The sequence below is a fragment of the Chaetomium fimeti genome (assembly GCF_033439085.1).
Source record: "Chaetomium fimeti strain CBS 168.71 chromosome Unknown B0H64scaffold_1, whole genome shotgun sequence".
In the NCBI taxonomy this organism is placed as follows: domain Eukaryota; kingdom Fungi; phylum Ascomycota; class Sordariomycetes; order Sordariales; family Chaetomiaceae; genus Chaetomium; species Chaetomium fimeti.
This window is the reverse complement of record NW_026944329.1, coordinates 5,429,403-5,451,875: the sequence shown is the minus strand read 5'-3', so window position 1 is coordinate 5,451,875 and position 22,473 is coordinate 5,429,403. Positions and strand designations below refer to the sequence as shown.

Sequence of the window (22,473 nt, the reverse complement as noted above, 5' to 3'; positions counted from 1 at the left end):
CTAAATCTACCATTTTTCGGCATTTACACTCTTAAGTTGCAGGTTTCGACGTTCGATGGCGTAAAAGCAGCTTAATCACAACACATTTCCGACAACTGCCAACGTGGCAACAAAACTCCGGCGCATCTCTTCTGAGGGAGGGATTCACTCGGGGAACGGGGCTTTGTCTTTACGAATTCCTCTACTCCTTGCAACGTACAACAAGCAAGACTCGAACTTTTGTGATACTGCCCGTGGGCAGCTGCAGGCGCCATGCTCCGACTCTCGCAGCTCCCATGGGGCATTGCGGTCCTCCTCGCTACATCCTGGCTTCCCTCGACACACGTTTCTGCCTCGCCCTCGGTCAATGTTGCGCTGAAAGCAGCATTCCCTTCGCCTCCTTACCTTGTGGAGCTGCTGTAGGTTGCTTGCTCTCCGTTGCTATTAATTAGAATCACAGCTCACATACTCCAAGGGAAACAGCAGCTTCCGAGAACGCGACTACCTACTTTGCCCTCCTCGACCGAATTGCGAAAGGGCATTTTGTCGAAGCCAAGACCGACAAGGCGTTATATGAAAAGTTCGTCCAAGTTCTGCGTGATGATGGGCATGTGGATGGGGAGGCACTGTCGACATTCAAGTTGGCCCTCTCGATGCGGACGGCAGCACCCCGAGTGGAGGCGCACTATCAATACTACACAACTGCGGTAGAACCGTCTCTGTCCGGAGACCAGGTTGGGTGTGGGCAATGGTTCTTCGTGGACGGGAAGCAGTACTGCACACCTGCGCTTGACGAGGCACACAGCGAAGTACAGGAGAACAACCAGGGACGGCCCCTGCCATTTGACCGCAAGTTTGGGACTGGCTCCCGCGATGTCATTCTCTACGCCGATATAACGGCGCCGGACTTTGGTACCTATCATGAAATCGCCATGAAATTAGCCCAGAGTGGGGAGGGCGCGTACCGAGTCAGGTACAGGAGAAGCCCAGCCCACCCAACCGAGGCGCTCTCCGTCAATGGCTACGGAGTGGAACTCACTCTTAAGCGGACGGACTACATCGTCATCGACGACCGAGACACTGGTGCCGCCAAGTCACCGGGGGGCGAGGCTCAGAAGCCTATCGGGTCCTCCGAAGTCGTGCTCGACGATGAGGAGGTCACAGATATCAAGCCGCTGGAGAAATCCGAGCTTGCATCCCTGGGCATGAAGGCAGCGTCCTTCATTATGCAAAGCGAGTCGCCATTCGAGACTCTGCTAAAGCTCACCCAAGACTTCCCCAAGTACTCGACTTCTCTCGGAGCCCATAACGTCTCTGCTGAGTTCAAAGCCGAGCACGAGGATAACCGGAAGGTCCTAGTCCCCGAGGGTATGAACGTGTTGTGGATGAACGGCATTCAGCTGATCGAACGCCAAATCCAACCATTCGGGCTCGTCGACTTGCTCACACGGGAGCGCAGGCTGATCAATGGTGTTCTTGACCTTGGCCTTACCGGACAGCAAGCCATCTCCTTGTTGGGACACACAGAGGTGGCCCAGGCAAAATCGGGGGGCGAGGAGCCGCGCCGTTTCGACTGGCGCGACGAGATTGAAGATGGCCGAGTTATTGTTTGGCTGAACAACCTCGAGAAGGACAAGCGGTACCAGGAATTCGCCCCCAGCATCTGGGCCTTGATTCAGCACTTTGGCCAAGGCTTGCCCCAAATCCGGAAGGATATTTTCAACCTAATCGTCCCTGTGGACTTCACCAAGCCCGAGGATGTCAAGATGGTCACGACGCAGCTCTTGTCCTTCATGAAGCGGCTGGTTCCAATCCGGTTTGGCTTGGTCCCACTTACTCCCACGGGAGAGGCCATTGACCAGGCCAAGGTTGTCTACTACCTCTTGGAAACTCACGGCCTCTCAGCAGCAGCCTCCTATCTCGAGAAGTCGCTCGAAAACCAGAAAACTGCTAAGCCTGACGAGAGTATCTTCAACGAAGCCACCAAAGACCGGCCCCTACGGCCAGAGGCTTCCGTGCTGTCGTTCAAGGACATTTTTACATCTGAGGGCCACGAGAAGCAAATCCATCTGGCTAAGCACTGGGTGGAGCGTCTGCGTGCTGGTGGCGAGGTCCCTTCCGTCTTCATGGACGGCTTCGCAATTCCCCGGGACGAGAATTGGCTTCGAGCCATGAATCAAAAGCTCATGGGCGATCTGCAAGCTCTTCAACAGGCCGCGTACTTTGGACAGGTCAATGACGATACCTGGATCCCCGGCCGCTTCCTAGAGAACGCCATCACGAGGCGCAACACGCTCATCTTCCCCGAGGACGCGAAAGATGTCAAAGTGCTCAATGTGAACAAACTGTACACCGATCACCACATTGTATTCAACAAGGTGCCAGTCGTTGAGGCCAATGAACAATCGACCAAGGAAGATTGGGCCGCCCTGACGGTCATTGCGGACCTGGACAGCCTTGAGGGTCAAAAGCTGCTCTTATTTGCGCTTCAGTTCCGTAGCGAACTCTCTGGCATCCGCCTCGACATTGTGCATAACCCGAAGGACACCGCTCGCTCTCCCTCGCAGCTCACCCAACGCATCAAGGCCCGTGAGGCCGATTTGGCGTCAGCTACCCAGCTTCTTGACCTTGAGACAATTCTCGAGAGTGGCAAGGCAGAGGCTGATCCCGCCTACGATGCTGCGCTAACTAGCTTTCTGGCCGATGTCAGTCTCAAGGAGGGCGACAACGCGCTAATACTGAACGGTCGTGTGGCTAGCCCCATCGTGTCGGCTGAAGACTTCAAGAAGGAGGATTTCGAACAGTTTCTTGAAGCCGAACGCGCCAGCCGGATCCTACCAGTCTACAAGGCCGTCGAGGACCTGGGGCTCGGAGACAGGATCTCGGGCCCATTGGATGCTGCTAAGCTGACTTCTGTCACTGCCCTCTCTGGCATCTCAGATCTCCCGCAGGGCATTTTTGACTCGGCGTCCTCGGCCAGGACGGCTGCTTTCAATGAATTGAAGTCGGCTCATACCTCGTTCCAGGTCGGCGATGCCTCCACGGCAACCATCTTTTTCGTCGCTGTCATCAACCCCGCCAGCGAGGTGGGCCAGAAGTGGGCTGCCGTGCTGAAGGTGCTCTCAGAACTTGAGGGTGTCCATCTCCAAGTCTTCCTCAACCCTGCTGACGAGCTCGGAGAGCTTCCCATCAAGCGATTTTACCGGTACGTTCTCGAGTCATCGCCCAGTTTTGACGACAGCGGGAAGGTCAAGGCACTGTCGGCCAACTTTGCGGGGGTCCCCCAAGACACACTCCTGGTCGCGGGCATGGACGTGCCGCCCGCCTGGCTCGTTACGTCCAAGGTCTCGGTCGATGACCTGGACAACCTCCGCATCAAGGACATCAAGGCCAAAAGGGGCACAGAGCACATCGAGGCGGTTTACCAGCTGGAGAACATCCTGATTGAAGGGCACTCGCGCGAGATGCCGGCAGGCCAGCCTCCTCGGGGCGTGCAGCTCGTCCTAGGTACTGAGAAGGACTCGCACTTTGCCGACACCATCATCATGGCCAACCTCGGTTTCTTCCAGTTCAAGGCCAACCCGGGTGTTTACAGCCTCCGGCTGAAGGAAGGCCGGAGCTCCGACATCTTCACCATGGAAAGCCTCGGCGCCGAGGGTTGGACGCCTGTTCCCGGCGACGACTCGGCCGAAATCGCACTCATGAACTTCCAGGGCACAACACTCTACCCCCGCCTGAAGCGCAAGCCCGGCATGATGGAGGAAGACGTGCTCGAAGAAACCAACCCCGACGGGGCCGCCGGCACCGGCAACGCCGCCATGGAGTTTGTTTCCAAAGGCCTCAAGTTCGCTGAAGGCCTCCTCGGCCGTGCCAAGCCCGCCGAGGAAACCAAGTCGCTCTCCGCCACGCAACACGCCGAGATCAACATCTTCTCGGTCGCCAGCGGCCACCTCTACGAGCGCATGCTCAACATCATGATGGTCTCGGTCATGCGGCACACCAACCACACGGTCAAGTTCTGGTTCATCGAGCAGTTCCTGTCCCCCTCCTTCAAGGACTTCATCCCGCACCTCGCCGCCGAATACAACTTCTCGTACGAGATGGTAACGTACAAGTGGCCGCACTGGCTGCGCCAGCAGAAAGAGAAGCAGCGCGAGATCTGGGGGTACAAGATCCTCTTCCTGGACGTGCTGTTCCCGCTGTCGCTGGACAAGGTGATCTTTGTGGACGCGGACCAGGTGGTGCGGGCGGACATGCGCGAGCTGGCGACGCTGGACCTCGAGGGGGCGCCGTACGGCTTCGCGCCCATGTGCGACTCGCGCACCGAGATGGAGGGCTTCCGGTTCTGGAAGACGGGCTACTGGGCCAACTACCTCAAGGGCCACCCCTACCACATCAGCGCCCTCTACGCCGTCGACCTGCGCCGCTTCCGCGAGCTCGCCGCCGGCGACCGCCTGCGCCAGCAGTACCACGCCCTCTCGGCCGACCCCAACTCGCTCGCCAACCTCGACCAGGACCTGCCCAACCACATGCAGTTCCAGATCCCCATCCACAGCCTGCCGCAGGAGTGGCTGTGGTGCGAGACGTGGTGCAGCGACGAGACCCTCAAGGAGGCCCGCACCATCGACCTGTGCAACAACCCGCAGACCAAGGAGCCCAAGCTGGACCGGGCGCGGCGGCAGGTGCCGGAGTGGACCGAGTACGACGAGGAGATCGCCGCGCTGGCGAGGCGGCGCAAGGAGGAGCAGGAGGCCGAGGTGGAGAGGAATCCCAAGAGCAGACGGTTCGAGGAAGAGATTGTGACCGGGACGGCGAGTGGAAAGGACGAGTTGTAAATCGTAACAGGATGGTCGATCATTGGGTAGGTAGCAATGAGTAGAGAGAGCTTCCTGAGCAAACAAGGTGCAAGTCTCAATTTCGCAAAACTCGCTTGCTGTGATCATCTTGTCATCTATCATTTTTGGCTGGAACCCGAATGCGTTTTCCCGCAGCGGCACACCAACAACGTTCAATCCCCGAAGCAAACCCCACAACAGCAACAATACACCCAAAAACACACCAAACGCCAACTTGCATCAATAACGCTACATTAAGTGCTCAGTGGGAAATGTACTGAAACACGGCGCTGACCTCCTCCGCCCCACACTCCTGCTTAAGCAAATGGTCCTGGATCACCTTGAGCCCCTCGTTGATAAAGTGATTCCACGTGCTGGTATCGCCATAGAGCATGGCCTGGGCCTTGATGTGCTGCTTGCCGTCCGGGCGGCAGCGCTTGCACTTGAAGGTGTCGTGCGTGTCGCTCCTGGTGTCGGCCCGGTACTGGAACAGCTCGCGCAGGCTGTCCAAGCTGAAATGGCGTTCCACGTCCTCGGCCGAGTCGACGACGCAGGAGCTCAGGCTCTGCTTGTGGCTCTGCCGCTGGAAGATCTTCTCCTCGATCGTGCCCGTGGCGATGAAGCGATAGACAAAGCAGTCCTTCTTCTGGCCGTCACGCCACACACGGGCGAGCGCCTGCTGGTCGGCGGCCGGGTTCCAATCAGGGTCGAAGAGGACGAGACGGTTGGCGCCGATCAAGTTGAGGCCGCAGCCGCCCGCCTTTGAGGAGAGCAGAAAAACGAACTCGGGACCGTCCGGGTCATTGAACTTGTCCACAAGCTTCTGGCGCTTGTTGACGTTCATTGTGCCATCGAGGCGCAAACAGCCGTAGTTGTTAGATCGGCAGAGGCGCTCGAACAGGTCGAGGGTAGAAGTGTAATTGCTGATGAGCACAATCTTGTCGTTGGTGTCGGCGCGGATGCGGGCAAGCATGCGGGCAAGGACCTGCATTTTGCCCGAGTACCACGGTTTGATGTCACGGTCGCGACCGCGGGCTTCTTTAGGGACGTAGTCGGCCGGCCAGTACTTCTCGCAACCCGGGAGGTCGGCCACAAGGTCCAAGAGGTCGGGGTGGTTGCAGAGCTTTTTGAGCATGCCGATGGCCTTGAGCGGCTGGGAACCCTTGCCTCGGAGGAGTGCCTGGATATCGGGGGAGGTGATGAAGTAGTTATAGAGCGCCAGTTGAAAGGGTGCCAGATTGCAGAACACCACGTGCTCGTACTTGACTGGAAGGTACTTGGACAGGATGTCGTTGGTGCGGCGGATGATAAACTTGTTGACAATGGCGAGTAGCTCAACAAGGCATTCGTCGCCGCGTTTTCGATCGGCCTCGGAGGCATCGGCGTCACGTCCACGTAGAATAGGAAGCTCAAAGCGCTTGCGAAATTCCAACCGGGTCCCTAGAAGATCCGGATTTGCAAAGCTGATGAGGGCGAAGTACTCGGACAAATCGTTCTGGATCGGGGTACCAGACAGAATGACGCGTCGTGAGACATTCAGGTTGTTCAAGGCACCGAAAGTCTGGCTGTCTCCGTTTTTTAGACGATGGCCCTCGTCACAAAGCATCAAGCCGATGGGCGTATTCTTGAGCTCTTCGACATTAAGACGAAGGGTTTCGTATGACACGATTATGACCGGGCGGGTGACGGAACGACCAGTGGAAATGGCCCATTGGCGAAGCTGGCGGGTGAGTTCCTCCTTCGACGCCTTGCCGTCAATAGCGAAAGGCGTGATGGCGTCAGCCCCCAACCACTTGACCAGCTCGTTCGCCCAGTTCCGCACCAAACTCGAAGGGCAGGCAACGATAGCCTTCTGGATCGTGGACTTGCCGGCATCGGGAGACTGCTTCAGCAGGGTCCAGAGAAGGGTGATACATTGTAGCGTCTTTCCGAGACCCATTTCGTCCGCCATGATGCACCCGTTTGCCTTTTCATCGATCATGCCCGTCACGCATCGGTACATGAACTTGACACCCTCGATCTGATGGGGTCGGAGCACCTTGGCAAGCCTTGGGTCGATGACAACTGGGACCCTTGGATGCTCGCCCTCAACCTTCTTCTTGATCCCGAGAATCTCGGCGAGACTCTTGTGCATCAGCGGCGCATCAATCTTTGATGCCGGTTCGACTTCCTGTTGTTTTTCTTCGAGCTTGGCCGTCTCTTTGGGCCTGTCGTCGACTGTCGGGTCGTGGAGCACAATAGCAAACTCGCCACATGGATCGTGCAGGGGCTTGGCGATGAAGACTGCACCCTGTCTCAATCCCAAGGTTGGAGGGGGGCGGTTCGGATTGTATGCGGCATTGTCCTTGTTGACAAAGGGAACGGAAAAGGCCTTGCGAAAGATCTTATCCTTATCCTTGGCTTGGAACACAGGAAACCGGTTGGCATCTCGGTTCGCGAGAGCAAGACGGTCCGCATTGGTGTAGGGCTTGTCAGCATCTGCCTCCCCGTCGGCACCCCCGTAATCGACCCTTCTCCGCTTCCGAGCCGGGCGGTCGGTCGCGACGGTGCGTGTGGCAGAACCGGGGCATTTGAACGGTCTATGTAGGCGGTCGACAGACTGCGGTGTTGGGAAGCGGCTACGGGGCACGGCATTCTCCTTGTTCGCGGCGGGCGTGGCTGGCGTTGAGGCCGTCCTATTGGAGTCAGTCACAGTTGGATACACAGGCGCGGTGGGTCGAATGAGTTTACATGGTGGCACACGGGTATTGAGCTACCGTCCAATGCCTGATAAGGAAGTATTAGAGGTAATTCCAAGAGATTTGATGGCCTTCCGAAGCCAAATAAATAAATTTGACGCTCTGACGCAGCAACCGGAAGGAGCGGGCGCGGCTGTGTTGACGGGACCATGGACGCGTTCAGTTCAGCAGACACGCGCCTTCCCCGCGGTGTCAGATGACCGCCACGCCAAGCCCACTTTCATGTCGGGAGCATGAGAGAGATACAGATTGGTGGGACACGCATTTCCCGATTTGGATCCGGACGACAGCCAAACTTCAATGCCCATGGCGATCCGGGCAGCCCACTTGACCGCTTGAATAAACTTGGATATTATGAATATTGCGAATTGGGATGGGTTTCTCTGTTTTCACTTCGAGCGTGGCATGCCAGTAAAACCGCTCGCTCCCCAGACATTCACACTCTAGTACTACTACTCACCCCTTGATCTTTGAATGCAAAACTCGAATCAGTAATAGGTTGAGTTCAAAAGTGAATCCCGGGCTGTTGTGCCAAGCCCACAGCTCAGTAGGGATCGCCCAACGCCCCCCGCGCCGGCCGCTGTAGCCACTGTAAACCACCTCCCACCGGCCGGACCCCCCCAGCATTGGAGGATTACGTTTAGTCGAATAGACTCAATCGTAGTTGGGTTTTCCAGATCTAGCGCATTTTAACGGTGTTAATTTTATATACCTTGAGTCGCTATCAGCTTGCTCAGACCCCTTGAAAGTTCTAACAGGGCCATTTCTCAATGCCCGTGACCAGTAGGGACCTTCTGTGGCCGCCTGAAAGTGAGTGTAAACTAATACAGTATAAACAAGATGTTCGAATCACTCCGCACAGTGGTGTGGGTCTCAGCTTGGCCCCCGCCAACAGGGTGTTCACTTTGAACTCAACCTTCGTCCTGTTCATCAATCATCATCATTCAACACCTACCTAGGTACGGTGGTCACTTAGACTCTGATCTCGCTTGCTTTATATGACCAAACATGAGGCCCAATCTCAAAAGAGTCACGAGTAAACAGGGCCAACGTTGCGCCCTCGGCGGCCGCTCGTGGGCTTTTGTCTGACTTCAAAGCCCGGCAGGTGGAACAGGTTCTTTGCAAAAGGCCAAGAATAATATAATATAAATACGGAGCGCCATTCAATCCTAAACCAAGTTCTGACTCAACCTCCACATCCCTTAGTCAAACACAGAACAAGACTAAAGGTTCATTCGCAAGGCTGAGTTCTAAGTTAACCTTCGGGTCTCGTCGTACAAGCATAGGTAGGAAGCCCAACATATCCATCATGGCTAAATCCCTCCCAGTGACCCTGCCAACCGCGGAGGATATTATTGCTTCAACCGCACGCCTCTCCGCCCTCGAAAAGGTTACCACGGTCGCTACACAACATGACTTACCATACTTGGACATTGAGAGCCTCCCAGACGGAGTCGAGCTGCCCACCGTGGAGGGGATCCTTGCTCCGCCCAAACTACGATACTTTTACCGTGGGAGCCTCCCAGACGGAGTCGAGCTGCCCACCGTGGAGGAGATCCTTGCTACGCCCAGACAGCGCGTCAGCACGGACACCGGGGCCCCGATTTACCGTGTCGGTAAGCACTTCGCCGTCAAGTACGGGAGTTGTGATGAGTTAGGGTTCCATATCTCCTTCCACGAGGGCGAGAATATGCTCTTTGTTCAAGAATCGACGAATATACCTATCCCAAAACTCTATGCAATGTTCCACGACGAGGAAACCGGACTGAACTTCATTGTCCAAGAATTTATCCCGGGACATCAGCTGGGAGAGATATGGAACGGTCTCGATAGAGCTCAAAGGCAAGCTATTGCCTTGCAGATACGCCGCAATATGGACGAGTTACGTAGTATCCCTTCCCCGGGCTACTACGGTGGTATCCGGAGACAACCTATACGAGATTGCCACTTTATAACCGACCGAGTCTCACACCGACCACATCCGGACAAGGCTATCTCGGGGCCCCACGAGACTGAAGAGGAGTGGACCGAAGCCATGCTACGTTACCTCGATACGGATATTGTTAACACGCGCCCAACCGAGCGCCAGGCAATACCGTATGCTGATGCTTACCGGAAAGTGTTTAACGGGCATAATGGGTCCGTCTTCACACACTCCCATTTATACGGGCGCAATCTCATTCTACGTGAAGATGGGACCGTTGTGATCGTCAATTGGCAGAACGCCGGATGGTATCCAACCTATTGGGAATACTGTTGCAGTCGCATAGGCGACCGCCCGCGGCTCCCCCACCACGGTTGGGAGGCGTGGGTGGATGAGATGTTGGATGCACATATCGCTGAACACGACCTCTTGTTACACCACATGACGTTTATTGATATCTGAAAAGGAGACCAATGCGACGGACAATACATGCTCAAAGAACCCGGCCATCTCCCCCCAGCCCGCCCCGGAACATACACTCTGGAGGGGGACGGATGGAAATTAGCAACACCTACCTCCCTCGCAACGGCCCATCCCAACCCCTATCACTGGCGAGACAAAGAGAGACTAAACATGAAGAAGGAAAGAATCATCACTCCACCAATGCCCACCCACCTCGCGACCAACTCCCCCAAACCCCAATACCAAGCCAAAGAGAAAGCTGATCATGAAGAAGGAAAGAATCATTACTCCACCCATGCCCACCCACCTCGCGACCAACTCCCCCAACCCTCATTAGCGAACCAAAGAGAAAGCTGATCATGAAGAAGGAAAGAATCATCACTCCACCCATGCCCACCCACCTCGCGACCAACTCCCCCAACCCTCATTAGCGAACCAAAGAAAGAACCGAACATGAAAAAGGAAAGACTCATCACTCCACCCATGCCCACCGTCTCAGCGACCAACCCCCCAGTACCGAGCCAAGGAGAAAGCTGAACATGAAGAAGGAAAGAACCATCTCCCACCCACAGCCATCCTCCCTGGCAACCGCCCGCCGGTGCGTCCTTTAGCGAATCAGAAGGAGGATGAACAGAAGGTAAGAGACTGCCTCCATCCACCCACCCTCTGCAGAAAGAGCGACGAGAAACAAAGAGGAGAGGACAACTAGCCACAACCGATGTTCCCAAGGGACCACCACCGGCACATGCACCCCACCGGCCTGACCCGGGACCGCGACTGGCGCATGCGGGCCTGGGTGAATGACCGGCGCAGGCGCCCCACCGGCCTGACCCGGGACCACGACTGGCACTTGCGGGCCCGGGTTAACGACCGGCGCAGGCGCCCCACCGACCTGACCCGGGACCACGACTGGCGCACGCGGACCCGGGTGAACGACCGGCGCAGGCGCCCCACCATGCTCCCCTTGCCACAATGTAAGCCCGGGGACGGCGCCTGCGTTCCGGCCGGGACGGAAAATGACCGCGCGAGGGTCGGAGTCGTTCAGCGGCAGGAGGAGGCGGGCCGCGGCGAGTGTGTCGATGGCCGTGTTGGTCCACTCCAAGGAGTTGCGAGGCGGCTGGGCAGGCAGCAGTACCGGACCGCCACCCGGCGCCGTGGCCAGCGGGATCTTGGCGCATTCCTTGATGATCCCCGAGACGGCGCGGCGGGGCGCCCGGCCAACGGGCCGCAAGCAGATCCCATCTACCGCGTGGAGCGGGGTGGAGCAGGCCCGTGAGTGGAAGGTCAACCCGGCGGGGATGGATAAGCTGCCGTTGATTTGGAGCAGGGTGCCCCACGAGTGGCCCCTTGACAGCGGCAAAGGGTCGGTTTCCACATAGATGGCGTAGCGTAAATTACCGTCACGGCGGACAACAGCGTAGTACACTAGGGGGTGCGTGCTGCTGCCGACCGGGGGAGCCCCGTTTGTCCCGTGAGCATTCATGTTGTTGGTGTTTGTTTTGTGATGGGATGATAGGATAATGTTGGTAGGGGTGCAACGACGGCCGGGAAGTTGGGAGAGAGTGCGCTGGATAGCACGGTAGTAGAAGGTCGGGAGGGAGTGTGCTGGCTGAGACGGCAGCAGGAGGTCGGCGAAGAGTGCGCTGGATATGACTGCAGCAGAAGGTTGGGAGAAGAGTGTGTTGGATGAGACGGCAGCAGGAGGTCGGAGAAGAGTGTGCTGGATGAGACGGTAGCAGGAGGTCGGAGAAGAATGCGCTGGATGAGACGGCGGCAAGAGGTCGGAGAAGAGTGTGCTGGATATGACTGCAGCAGAAGGTTGGGAGAGAGTGTGCTGAGCAGAACGGCAGCAGCGGGACAAGGGGCATGTCCTCCAGGCGGATGGGCGCTGTCACATTTCGGTTTTGCGGCTACCCGTGAGAGACAAAGATACCTGAGACAGCCACCTCATCAGCCGCTGTTGAGAGTGGTCTAGAACGAGCACAACATCCCCAGGGGGTTCTTTCGTATTGTTGTTTACCTTTGAGGCGAAGCAAACCACGGGAAAAGGTTGCTACAGTGTTCTCCCAAACATCCATAACGAGGTCAGAGACAAGCGAGGGCTGGATGTTGTTCCATCGCTCTGTGGAAGCCGCGCGCAAAGGCACCAGGAGATACAGGGGCGGCCGGCCAGGCGGCGTTTGTCGTCAGTCCAGAGTGTGTTTGCAGCACGGGCGGCCCAATCATACCTTTCTGCACATACATATGCACACAACCATCAACAGCAGGGGATAGCATCAAGTGGAGACTGTAGAATTCCTCTGGGGGCTGGACCGGCTGCCGGCAGAGCGGGAGGGGGTGCTGAGGGGGATCGTCACAGGACGTCCGTCACTGCACGCTCGCAACTCGGCGTGTTCATCCATTTTCGCCAGCCCCAAGCTCGGAGCCGGAGTCGGGGTCTTGAGGTGCGGAGAGTGGGCGAAACTTGATAAGGGACAGTCAGTAATCGGGTTATATATACCAGGCCGAGCAGACGCGAATGGCGATGGCACCACTTAAGGCCGTCGGCGCGTCGCCGATGCGTGTGTGTGGTGGTGGTGTTGAGTTTGGCGGGGTTGAGTTCGGCGGGGTTCTACATCGAGCTTCCTGATGGGATTGTGCCCAATCCCCTGTCCCCCTGAACCGGCCCGACCGTTGAACCCGTCGCAAGGTGCCCGACAGGCTGGGATCGCCCTTCCCAATAGGTACATACTGTGGAGTTGCCACCGTGCCATCATCGGCGACAGTGAAGTCGCAAACCGGCGCTCTCCACAGAACCCATCGCAGCAAGATCTCATCAACCCAATTTCACTCAAGTCCGGCGCAAATTCAACGCAACTCCAACGCAAATCCAACACAAATCCAACGTAAATCCAACGTAAATCCAACGTAAATCGGCTTCCCACGCAACCAAACAAGATGCTTCCACTTGGTTTGCAGGGTTGCCCGTTCGATTTGACAGATTTGCTGGGTTTGCCAAGCTATGCAGCGACAGGGGCTGGGCTCTTCAGAATGCACTCTGCCGCTGCACCAGCCGCCACACCAGCCTCAACGGCAGTTCACGCACAACAGGCGGTGTGACCCGGGGGTCGGCTCGTTTGCAGTCAGGCAGTCGCACCTTCACCACCTTTTCTTGTTGTGCAAGAACTAAACAACTATAAGAATCGCTTTATGCGGCTTTGGATTGACATGGTTTCGAATGTTCTAGCATTTGGAAGGGAATAACGAGTTTTGAAGCGCTTGAATTCGTAACTCAAAGATATGGATGTCGGGCCAGCTCTTCGTGTCAATGGATGGGAAGGAAAAGTGTGTGTGGGGCTGTTCGGGAAGCCGCACCACACCCCCGGTATGCTGTCGGAGATAATCAGGATCACCGGGCCCTCCCAGGCCACCGATCTCACGCCTGTTTTCTTCTTTCGCAACGTGTTCAATTTGTTCGTTAACGATTACCTAGGTTGGCATCGAGCCCCGATTCAATCAGGGTCTAGCGGCGGTTGTTTATCCAACTTTTTGTTTGCCTCTCACACCTCCTGTTCCACTCCTGTTCTTGAAGAACATCCATGGGAAGAGAAGAGACAGAAGTGAGAGGGGCGAGTTTCAAGACCCTGCTCGCCAAGATGCCAAGCGAAGCTTAAAAGCGATCGATCTGTTCACGCACGCAGCCTTGCAGGGAAAAGGCATTTTTGAAAGTGCCAGAAGCCTTGGTACCTGACACGCCTGACTACCTAGGTACCTCGTCTATCTTCAACGCAAATGATCGTCGCGGTTTTCCAATGTCGTTAAGTGGAATAATCCGAAGTGATTTATGACGTGACGTTATCGCTTTACTTTTTACTGGAGCAGAATAATGGAGTTCAAACTGCGGTCAAATCTGTCTCGTGCCTAAAAATACCTGGTAGTAAGGCTGAAACACCCAACCCGCTTGCAGGGCGGGGCACGTGGGAGGGCACGACGGGGGACGTGCGAAAAGAGTCTGAAGACAAACGGGATTGAGGAAGAAACCAAGCAAAAGAAACCTAACAAAAGGGGTCCAATAACTGGCATCAAGTAAGAAAAAATATGGATTAGACAGTTTTTTGTTTCGTTTCACCGTGGAGGTTTGGTCGACATCTGCGACGCGGGGAGTTCGTTTGTTTTCTTGCCGAGAGGGTACCCTCTGTACTTCGGGCTTCATGGGTGACTAACATTTAGCCGACCCCTGACGACAGCTAATCCGGCGCGCGTGAGCTACTGTGTTGCATCCCGTTGTCAATGAGATGTTTCCAATGCGCCGAGCTGATGGCGATAGTTATTCGGTTGGCTGCCAGGCTGGATTTCCGGTTGGTAGCGGCGGAGCAGCCATTATTTAGTAGGTACGGAATACTCGTTCTGCCTAGGTACCGAATCTCTCCGTCTGTCTTCATTGCTGACGATGCCTGTAACAGCAGCTGCCTCAATCCCTTAACGATTCCGCGGTGCCTCCGATCTCAAACTTAGCCCATGACGTCCCGTCTACCTCCTCCAGAACCCAGACGAACCCCCGCCCCAAGTTCAAGCTCCTCCGTCTCGACACAACTACTCCACACACATCTTTCAGCGCCCGGAACGCAACACATCCTCTATATCCCCAGCCGACGCCCCCCCCCCCCCCCCCCCCCCCCCCCCCCGCCAAGCCACATCGCGAGTCCCGATCCCCGATCACCCCCTAAGCCCCGGGCACCGCGCCGAACGAAGCCAATCCTTGCCACCACCCTACTCCTCGGTAGGGGGCTCGAACGGCGCGCCATGCCCCGAAGCACGACAGCCCGCCCAGCGCGCGCGTCGAGACCGAGTCGGGGATGGAACACGCACACACAAGGCCAGCTTTTCCAGCGGCTGGCCGCGCTTGTGCGAGCGCGAGCGCGGCGGCGTGTACATACATACCTACAGATGCAGACATACATACATGCATACATCGTCACGGGCGCTGTGTTGTGCCGCGTTGGTATGTTCAGCTGTACCTCACACTTAGTAGAGTGTTACCCGTACCATTCTTTTGGTCCCTTGACTTCAGCACCCAAGCCGCGGACCTCCACCCCCGGGGCATCCCGGATTCGGGCCCGCACGCGCTGGTTGCCTGAAAGGTTAATCTCGCTAGAAAGGCAGCCACCGAACTGTCCGGGCCTGTACCCGACCCCTCGGCCCGGGGCTCATTGTAACGGGGGAGGCGGCCATGCTTTTCGCCGCACTGCACTGACGCGGCATGCAGGCCGCCCGTCTAATCTACATATGACGGGGTGTTGGTGATCGGGGGCCTCGGGACCCCCGAGAAACAATCCTCAAGTGTGTACTGGTTGTAGACGTATGGTCCTGTCCGAGTTCTGCCAAAGCTCCTCTTCGCCTCCCAAGTCCCAACCAATTCACTGACACACTTGTGTTCTGGCCATGTTGTTCGTCTTTTTTTTTTCTTCTTCTCTTCTTTCTTTACTCTTTTAATTGTGTACTCTTTTTTCATGACATGCTTGGGATTCCTCAGGCTGCGAAGAAGAACTGAGCTGAACCAAATGTTTGGTGTTGCTGGCGGTTGGAATCACAGGACGTTGAGGTAAGCAATGAGACGCTCGTACCTACATAGCTGCCGATCCTTGCATGACAGTCTGTCCAGCTCTTGTTTGTGAGTTTGCGCAGCGCTTTTGACAGGGGCCCGGGTTCAAAAGTTGATAGCCCCTACCCCGACAGCCCAACAACCGTTTAAAATGAAAGAAAATGCAATACTCAGGATAATTCGTAAAGCCGATTCCAATCAAGACGTTTTTTTGTTAAAAAATGCGCCGTTGTGTCATTGAGTTGGTGTCATTGAGTTGGAAACTTTGGCAAGGACCCCGGTCTTGAAGTGGGCGAACAAACTTTCAGGGATTGGGAGTGTCACTCCCTCTTCACGTGCCTCTGCTTTCCTGCAGCCGAGTCTTGGCAGGGCGTCACCCCGCACGTGCACGGTACACACCAAGCTCCCGGCAACCCCACCACCCCACCACTCCAAAGTAATTCTGTAGAATTCTCTCAACGCTCTCATCAGTCTCACTCCACCGCCGGAAAGGTGCTCGGCGGGGCTCCAGCCCACCATGCCAAGCGGCGTTTGGGCCCTGCCGAGTAATTGTCTTGTGTAGATAGTGGCGTCTTGAACCTCTTGACTCTTTTTGTTTGTGCCTGGCCATCTGTTTCAACTCTCTGGTGAATAAGTTAACCTCGCCAAGTTCCCCTCCGCAGCTTTAATGCCGGAAACAGACATCCCGGGGAACCTCGGCATTCTCTCGGCTGTACCCCCCCCACAGCTCGGCGCCGTCTCCGGACTCCGCACCTTCTGCTTCATTACTCCTCCGCAGGCCCGTTTTCCGTATATTTCACTTTCCAGACTAATAGTAGTAAATGTCGGCCGACTTTTGGGCCGGTTACATCTCCGGTGCGGCCGGCATCATCCTCGGCAATCCGCTCGACGTGCTCAAAGTCCGCCTCCAAGCCGGCATCACCACCGCGACCCCTTCTTTCCCCATCACACCTCCCTCCGCCACGCTATCAACACCCCTCAGCTACAGCTATGCCCGTCCCTTTCTCCTGGGCACGGCCGCCCCCGTCCTAGGCTACGGCGCCCTCAACGCGCTGCTCTTCGTGTCCTACAACCGCACCGAGGCCTTCCTCAACCAGCTCTCGGGCTGCGACACAGGAGGCGGTGCACCACAGGGGGGCCAGGCGCGCGGCACCAACCTGCTCACGACCTGGCTCGCGGGCGCCGTCGGCGGCCTCGCCACCTGGGTAGTCTCGACACCGACCGAGCTCGTCAAGTGCCGCGCCCAGCTGCAAATCCCGGCGTCACCAGCACCCCCCGCAACACCGAGTCTCACGCACGCAACCGGCAGCATCCATGGTTTAACCCCCTCCCCCTCCCCTTCCTCTTCCCCTTTCACCACCTCTTCCTGGCACATCACCAAAACCCTCCTCCAAACCCACGGCCCGCGCGGCCTCTACGCCGGCGGCGCCGTCACCGCCCTGCGCGACACCGTCGGCTACGGCTTCTACTTCTGGGGCTACGAGCTCTGCTCCCGCGGCATGCGCCACCTCTTCCCGCCACCCACCACCTCCATCTCCACCACCACCGCTACTACTACTACTACCACTCTGGGGGACGGCAGCAGTAGTAGTAGTAGCGCCGGCATGGAAGCGGCGCGCGTGCTGCTCTGCGGCGGGCTGGCGGGCATCATCACGTGGGCGAGCATTTTTCCGTTGGATGTGGTCAAGACGCGGGTGCAGACGCAGGTTTTGGGCGGCGGTGGTGGTAATGACAGGGTTGTTGCGGGGGAGAGGGCGCCCCTTCTTGGTGCTGCCGGCGGCGGTGGTGGCGGTCGTGGTGGGGACGGCGGGAGACCGCTCGGGGCGTGGGAGGTTGCGCGGCAGACGTACCGGGAGGGTGGGATGCGGCCGTTCTTCAGGGGTCTAGGGGTGTGCAGCGTGCGGGCGTTTATTGTGAATGCTGTGCAGTGGGCGGTGTATGAGTGGGTTATGGCGGAGTTGGGTCAGGGGAGGAGAGACGCGCGGGAGGGCCAGGAGGTGGGGGCTATGGCTGTGTAGATGGGGTTTTTGGGTTGGGGAGGGGGGGGGGGGGGCGGCGGTGTTGGGCGGATGCATTGGATACCCGGGGATGGAGGTACTCTGCTTTTTGGGAACGGGGGTGAGTGATCAACATAGATCTGACTATGGAGCAATACCCCCATACGGGACACCCAATCCCCATGTTTACCATCATTTGTGGTTTTGGTTCCAACAGGTTAAAGACATGCCTGAGACTAGGCAGGCAGGCAGTTACGAATGATGTTGGCTAGGGTTGAAAACAAACTCACTACCAACATCACAGAGACGAAAACGATATCCACGACCCATTTTGTGTACCATTCTTGGATGCTATGTCCTCTAAGTATGCCATTATGCACGTAGCCTGCCACGACGTCGGAGATGGCCACGCATTACCACCACCCTCGAGCAGGATTACCACTGGTCCAGACCAATGACGGCTTCGCCAAAGCCCCAGGCGCACCTCAAGTTCGCCCGAGCCTGCCACGTCCAAGCGGGATCATACCCCAACCAAGGTGATAAAGGGGGAGCGTCCCTATCCACAAGCAGACCCGTCCGCCGTCCGCCGTGTCAACAAGACAGACACGCACCAACGTCGGCTCCCAAGGCGGTAACCTATCGACAAAGTTGCTTCCCCTCCCATATCATACCCAGGCAACTATGCCCAAGGGTAAGGCCCATTCCCGCTGAGCAGTGCAGAACGAAGAAGACCGAGAAACCGCCCTATGGTGAAAGAAAACCATAACGCCTATCCTTCCTGTTCTACCACGCACAGGAGAAGTATGCCGCTGTATCCATCCGAGTGCCTTGCCACGCCCAATGTAGTCCCTCCGCCGCTCCAAACAGGGAGAGGTGCAACCAAGGCCGCAACAAGAGAAACAAAGATTCTCCAGCCCAACCACACCCCGTCGTGACGAGGCATCCCATCCCAACCAGATGCGTGAAAAGGAGAAAAAAGAAAAAAAGGGGAAAAGAGAAGAACAAAAACCCAGATATGCAGGGGTATCTCCCAAACCGAGTCACGCCAAATGCCGCGCCCTCCCACCTGATGCATTACCCCACTGGATGCCTGCCCCCTTGCCCATGCCGCCCTTCGCATGCATGGTCATGGTCAACGTTCCGTTCTGCACTCCCGCCTCGTATTCCGACCATGTGTAAGAAACACAGAGAGAGGAAAACCGAGAAGCCAATGGATCGGTGAGGAACAGAAAAGTAAGTGTCGTCATCAACGCCGTGCATCGCATGTGCCACTTCAAGATCGCTTCCCAGCTGCACCATCGGTTTATGGAATGCTGTGGTCGTCATCACTCATTATCGTCGTAAAGTTTTTTTTTTGTGCCTTTTTGGTATTGCGAGTTGTGTTTCGATGTTGTCGCGAGAAAGCGGACAACTGGGTGTCATTGGGTTTGCTGAGTCAACGTCTCATCTTGCGTCGTCCGCGAAGCGGTCGGACGAATGTGGTCGGGGAGCAAGAGCAGCCAAAAGTGCCGGGTGGCTCATTGCTTCGGTTTGAAATGCCCCGAAATTGTCTGTTGAGAGCGAGTGTCGAGAGTAGATCAAAATGTGTCGAAGGAACCGTCGAGGGAACATATTGATCGAAGCTCTCGGAGCAAGCGAGTTTGATGGCGGTGTGCCAAAGTGTGCCGGTGTGTTGGCGCTGAATACGTTAAAATGAATAAGAAGAAAATGTGCATGAACTCGAAAATGTGCCGAAAAGTCAAATCAAAAAGAGTCGGTTTGTTGGTCGAGATTGCGTGCCAATGGTGGACGAGGCGAAAGCCCGTCCAGACAGCTGCATCCGACCCCGAAGAAGTAGAAATAAATGTGTTGGGGTGCGCGTCGTGACATCGCCGCCGCCAAAGTATGACAGATGCCGAAAGCTGAGGTGACAACCCAGAACATGTGCTGCGATGCTGCTGAGGAGAGAGCTTACTGCTCCAATGACTCAATCGTCATGTCAAAAAGCTCCTCGCAGAACCCATCGAGCTCAACGATCTTGAATTGGTGTCCCCATTGCTCGGCAAACTCAGGCTCGCGCCAGGCGGACGAGATGTTGCGGCTCCAGCCGTACAGTTCAATGTTCCAGCCGTAGGCAAGTACTCGCTCGATATTCTTCTTGAAGCCATCCGAGTACTGCGCAGTCGCAGCATCGCCCGTAGCGAGCACCATGGTCGCAGGCTTGCTGTCGATAACACTCTGGAGAATCTTGAGGTGGAGCAACTCGTCCACACCCTGCTCTCCATGCTTCATCGGTCCCACAAAGCAATCGTCGCCTGAAGTGTCAGCCCCAGACGTGGGCGCGTCCAAGTCGCGGGCTCCGGCTTTCGGCTTGCGCTTGCGCACAGGCGACGCAGGCTTCGGAACGCGTTCCAGAATGTTCATCTCGTACTTCAGATCTTGGGCTTGGACCATGTATCCAGGCCGCCGCTTGCTGTACGAGTTGGCCAAGGAGCCTGCGACGATCCTCTTGGCGACATTTCGGTCGCGAGTGAGGATGGTGTCGAAGTTCTTGAACGAGAATGCCGGGGCCATGACACGTTTGTTGACGGAGATGCCCCGGCTCTCTTTCATGCTGTCATAGAAACCGATGATGATGTTGGAGAGATCAACGAAGATATGAACGGGGTTGCGCGCGACAGAACCCGAGAAGCGATCAGAGCGCAGCTTGGCATCGTCCAGCTTCAAGTCACCAATCTTATGACGAACATAACGCTCCTTCCCGCGCGTGGTGGTCCAGTACTTGGGAACCAGCTGGTCATTGCCGAACTTAGCAGCAACTTCGTAGCAGGTGAATCCTTTCCAGGGCTGCTCTTCAGCCAGCGGGTAGTCGCTAGTCTCGGATTGCGGCGAGAACGGACCAGGCGAGGCTCTTGACTTGGTCTCTTGGCTGACAGCGTTGTCGGCAACGTGTGTATCAAACGAACCGAACGTAGGAGACGGGTTGAACGTGTTAACATAAGTGTTGTTGTTAGCCAACATGCCATTCAAGCCAGTAGGAACAGTGAAGAAGGCTCGGCTCAAGCCAGCGCCAAGGTGGCTTGCAAAAGTCTCAGGGTGGCTTAAACAAGAACCAGGGGTTGGGGTCGCCATATCGGATTCATCCTTGAGTCCCAGCTCTTCAGCGAGGCAGGTGGGAAGTAGCGCGACACCGCCATCTGCCTCGTCCAAAAAGCCGATCTCGGAGTCGAGATCCGGAGATGATGGGCTTTCACCAGCCGAGCTCGGGCTATTCCAGTGAGCGGAGTCTGTCGAGGTTTCGCTTCCGTAGTCCGGAGCGGAGCTGCTGGGAGACATGAACCTGGTAGCAAGCTTTTGCTGCGGAGTAGTGTGGTCATCTTCAAACTCGCTGGAGTGGGAATCATAGGCCTGAGAAACTGTCTTGATGAACGGTTCGCTTGCCGGCGCAGCATCAGCAAACCGGTGAGAGAACGAGGTATTGAGGGATACGCCTTGCACTCGCTTTCTCCTGGCGATGTTCTGGCTGGTGGTGGTGGAATAACCCGTGTCACTCGTTGCTGTCTCATCCATCGAGTCGTAGCCAGGCCGGTCCTCGTCCCCACCACTGGTCTGCTTCGGCGAGCTAGGAATCTGGTTGTTGATGCCCATCAAACGCTCGTCCCTGGCAGCTTTCCAACGCGCCACGACTTTGGCGCCTGCAGAGTCGAGAATATTGTCGGAAACCTGCTTCGCAAGCTTCTCAGCGGGCGGGCCGTCCATGCCCCGAAGAAGCGCGCCAGACAGGGCCAAAGCGGCTGCGCCATCTGCCTTGTCATGCATGTCCTCGATCTCGTTCAGCATCTCGAAACGTCGCGCCTCGGATCGCTGATAGTTGGTCGACCGCATCATCTCAATCACGTCGGGTTCGAGGCGATCGACTTCGTCTTGAATAGTTTCGAGCTTGACCGTGTCATTTGGGCCCTCCTCTAGGCGAAACTCCTGGGCGGGGCCAGTAAACAGCTGTGATCGATCCTCGCCGGAGAGCTGTGTCAGGTAGTACGAGTGAATCGGGTGGTCAAGGGAACAGGCACGAGACCACTTGGCAAGGAGGTCGAAATCCGCACCGAGGCGGCGGCCTTCGTGCTCGGCACGGCCGAAGTAGGTCTTTGAAGCCATCGTGTTTCTATCATCAATTGAAGAAGCGGGGACGGAAATATCGGGAATTGTCGGTTCTTGATTCGGATCGCGGAAACGGTGGCTTGGGTCGCCAAATGGCAACATCGGATCGCGAAAATAATCGAATAGTTGCTGGAGACGAAGAGTGGGAAGCTGGAAACCGGGGAAGGGCGACTCGGCGCGAAAACCGCGAGCGCAGTGGATTTGGTGGGAATTGAAGCCGGGGGGGTGCGTGTGATGCGAAGAGTATGGTCGTAACGGGAAAGTCGGGAGGAAGATGGTTTTGCCCTATCGCCGGTCGGTCGGTTTATGGTTGGGCGATTGGGCGGGGAGAGAGAGGAAACGGGGAGAAGTTCAGGTTCGCGAGGCGGGGTTGTGGGGGTTTAACTCGCGCAAAAGCATGTTCGGCTTTTTAGTTGTGAGTTTATTAAGTCGGGAATGCCAAGGGTGCGAGGTCTGGCGGTTATGCCTGCGTGGTGGGCAAGAACCCGAATGGTTGTTTTGGGGGTTCAGAAGCAAAGAGTCGGGAAAGCTGCCAGGGAGGTTGATGACTTGGCCGAAGTGGGGGCATTTCGGTGTGACAGGCTGCCCAATCCTGGGGAAACCTGCAGAGCCGCAGAACCCCTGCGCTTCTCTCTCCTCTCAGTTCGAGAGTCTCTCATTCTTGGCATGAAGAGCTGTTGCCTCAACTGAATTGCCACGTCTGCAACGCGTCTATTCAACGAATACAGCAAAGCCATTGTTCTGCATTTCTGGGTAGGGGCGCAGATGGCCGTGTTTCCGCATGTTCCAACGCATTCCGCCCACAAACCGAGCATTGCGT

The 22,473-nt window shown here is 56.6% G+C and overlaps 7 protein-coding genes across 7 annotated transcripts; 4 read left to right on the top strand and 3 right to left on the bottom strand.

The window, feature by feature from the left end:
• Nucleotides 1–13: 13 nt before the first annotated feature.
• Nucleotides 14–4,945, top strand: B0H64DRAFT_41718 (glycosyltransferase family 24 protein). Its single transcript, XM_062805224.1, has 2 exons — nt 14–398; nt 455–4,945. The coding sequence occupies exons 1-2, from the start codon at nt 253–255 to the stop codon at nt 4,812–4,814; spliced, it is 4,506 nt and encodes a 1,501-aa protein (XP_062665062.1). The 5' UTR covers nt 14–252; the 3' UTR covers nt 4,815–4,945.
• On the bottom strand, nt 4,890–7,731 carry B0H64DRAFT_335362 (P-loop containing nucleoside triphosphate hydrolase protein). Its single transcript, XM_062801123.1, has 2 exons — nt 7,545–7,731; nt 4,890–7,489 (listed from the first exon to the last, which is right to left on the bottom strand). Coding segments are annotated over exons 1-2 (2,415 nt in total). The 5' UTR covers nt 7,547–7,731; the 3' UTR covers nt 4,890–5,076.
• A 663-nt stretch (nt 7,732–8,394) lies between these two features.
• On the top strand, nt 8,395–10,085 carry B0H64DRAFT_383960 (uncharacterized protein). The gene is made up of 2 exons (XM_062802985.1): nt 8,395–8,993; nt 9,072–10,085. Exons 1-2 carry the CDS (start codon nt 8,862–8,864, stop codon nt 9,936–9,938), a joined length of 999 nt encoding a protein of 332 aa, XP_062665060.1. The 5' UTR covers nt 8,395–8,861; the 3' UTR covers nt 9,939–10,085.
• Nucleotides 10,086–10,242: 157 nt separating this feature from the next.
• B0H64DRAFT_41694 (uncharacterized protein) lies at nt 10,243–11,733 on the bottom strand. The gene has a single exon (XM_062805208.1). The coding sequence runs from the start codon at nt 11,419–11,421 to the stop codon at nt 10,546–10,548; it is 876 nt and encodes a 291-aa protein (XP_062665059.1). The 5' UTR covers nt 11,422–11,733; the 3' UTR covers nt 10,243–10,545.
• Nucleotides 11,734–15,873: 4,140 nt separating this feature from the next.
• B0H64DRAFT_383949 (mitochondrial carrier domain-containing protein) lies at nt 15,874–17,544 on the top strand. Its single transcript, XM_062802984.1, has one exon. The coding sequence runs from the start codon at nt 16,341–16,343 to the stop codon at nt 17,535–17,537; it is 1,197 nt and encodes a 398-aa protein (XP_062665058.1). The 5' UTR covers nt 15,874–16,340; the 3' UTR covers nt 17,538–17,544.
• A 914-nt stretch (nt 17,545–18,458) lies between these two features.
• On the top strand, nt 18,459–19,299 carry B0H64DRAFT_41569 (uncharacterized protein). Its single transcript, XM_062805116.1, has one exon. It carries the CDS (start codon nt 18,635–18,637, stop codon nt 19,130–19,132), a length of 498 nt encoding a protein of 165 aa, XP_062665057.1. The 5' UTR covers nt 18,459–18,634; the 3' UTR covers nt 19,133–19,299.
• A 167-nt stretch (nt 19,300–19,466) lies between these two features.
• B0H64DRAFT_370643 (uncharacterized protein) lies at nt 19,467–21,650 on the bottom strand (the record flags this gene model as incomplete). Its single annotated transcript, XM_062802098.1, has 1 exon — nt 19,467–21,650. One exon carries the CDS (start codon nt 21,648–21,650, stop codon nt 19,467–19,469), a length of 2,184 nt encoding a protein of 727 aa, XP_062665056.1.
• Between the last annotated feature and the right edge of the window lie 823 nt (nt 21,651–22,473).

What these genes read in the sequence shown, in the direction of transcription:
- B0H64DRAFT_41718 (XM_062805224.1), top strand. Translation starts at nt 253, where the DNA reads ATGCTCCGACTCTCGCAGCTCCCATGGGGCATTGCGGTCCTCCTCGCT. An exon ending in CCTTACCTTGTGGAGCTGCT is followed by an intron (nt 399 to 454) that starts GTAGGTTGCTTG and finishes ACATACTCCAAG; the next exon opens with GGAAACAGCAGCTTCCGAGA.
- B0H64DRAFT_383960 (XM_062802985.1), top strand. Translation starts at nt 8,862, where the DNA reads ATGGCTAAATCCCTCCCAGTGACCCTGCCAACCGCGGAGGATATTATT. An exon ending in CATACTTGGACATTGAGAGC is followed by an intron (nt 8,994 to 9,071) that starts CTCCCAGACGGA and finishes TACCGTGGGAGC; the next exon opens with CTCCCAGACGGAGTCGAGCT.
- B0H64DRAFT_41694 (XM_062805208.1), bottom strand. Translation starts at nt 11,421, where the DNA reads ATGAATGCTCACGGGACAAACGGGGCTCCCCCGGTCGGCAGCAGCACG.
- B0H64DRAFT_383949 (XM_062802984.1), top strand. Translation starts at nt 16,341, where the DNA reads ATGTCGGCCGACTTTTGGGCCGGTTACATCTCCGGTGCGGCCGGCATC.
- B0H64DRAFT_41569 (XM_062805116.1), top strand. Translation starts at nt 18,635, where the DNA reads ATGCATGGTCATGGTCAACGTTCCGTTCTGCACTCCCGCCTCGTATTC.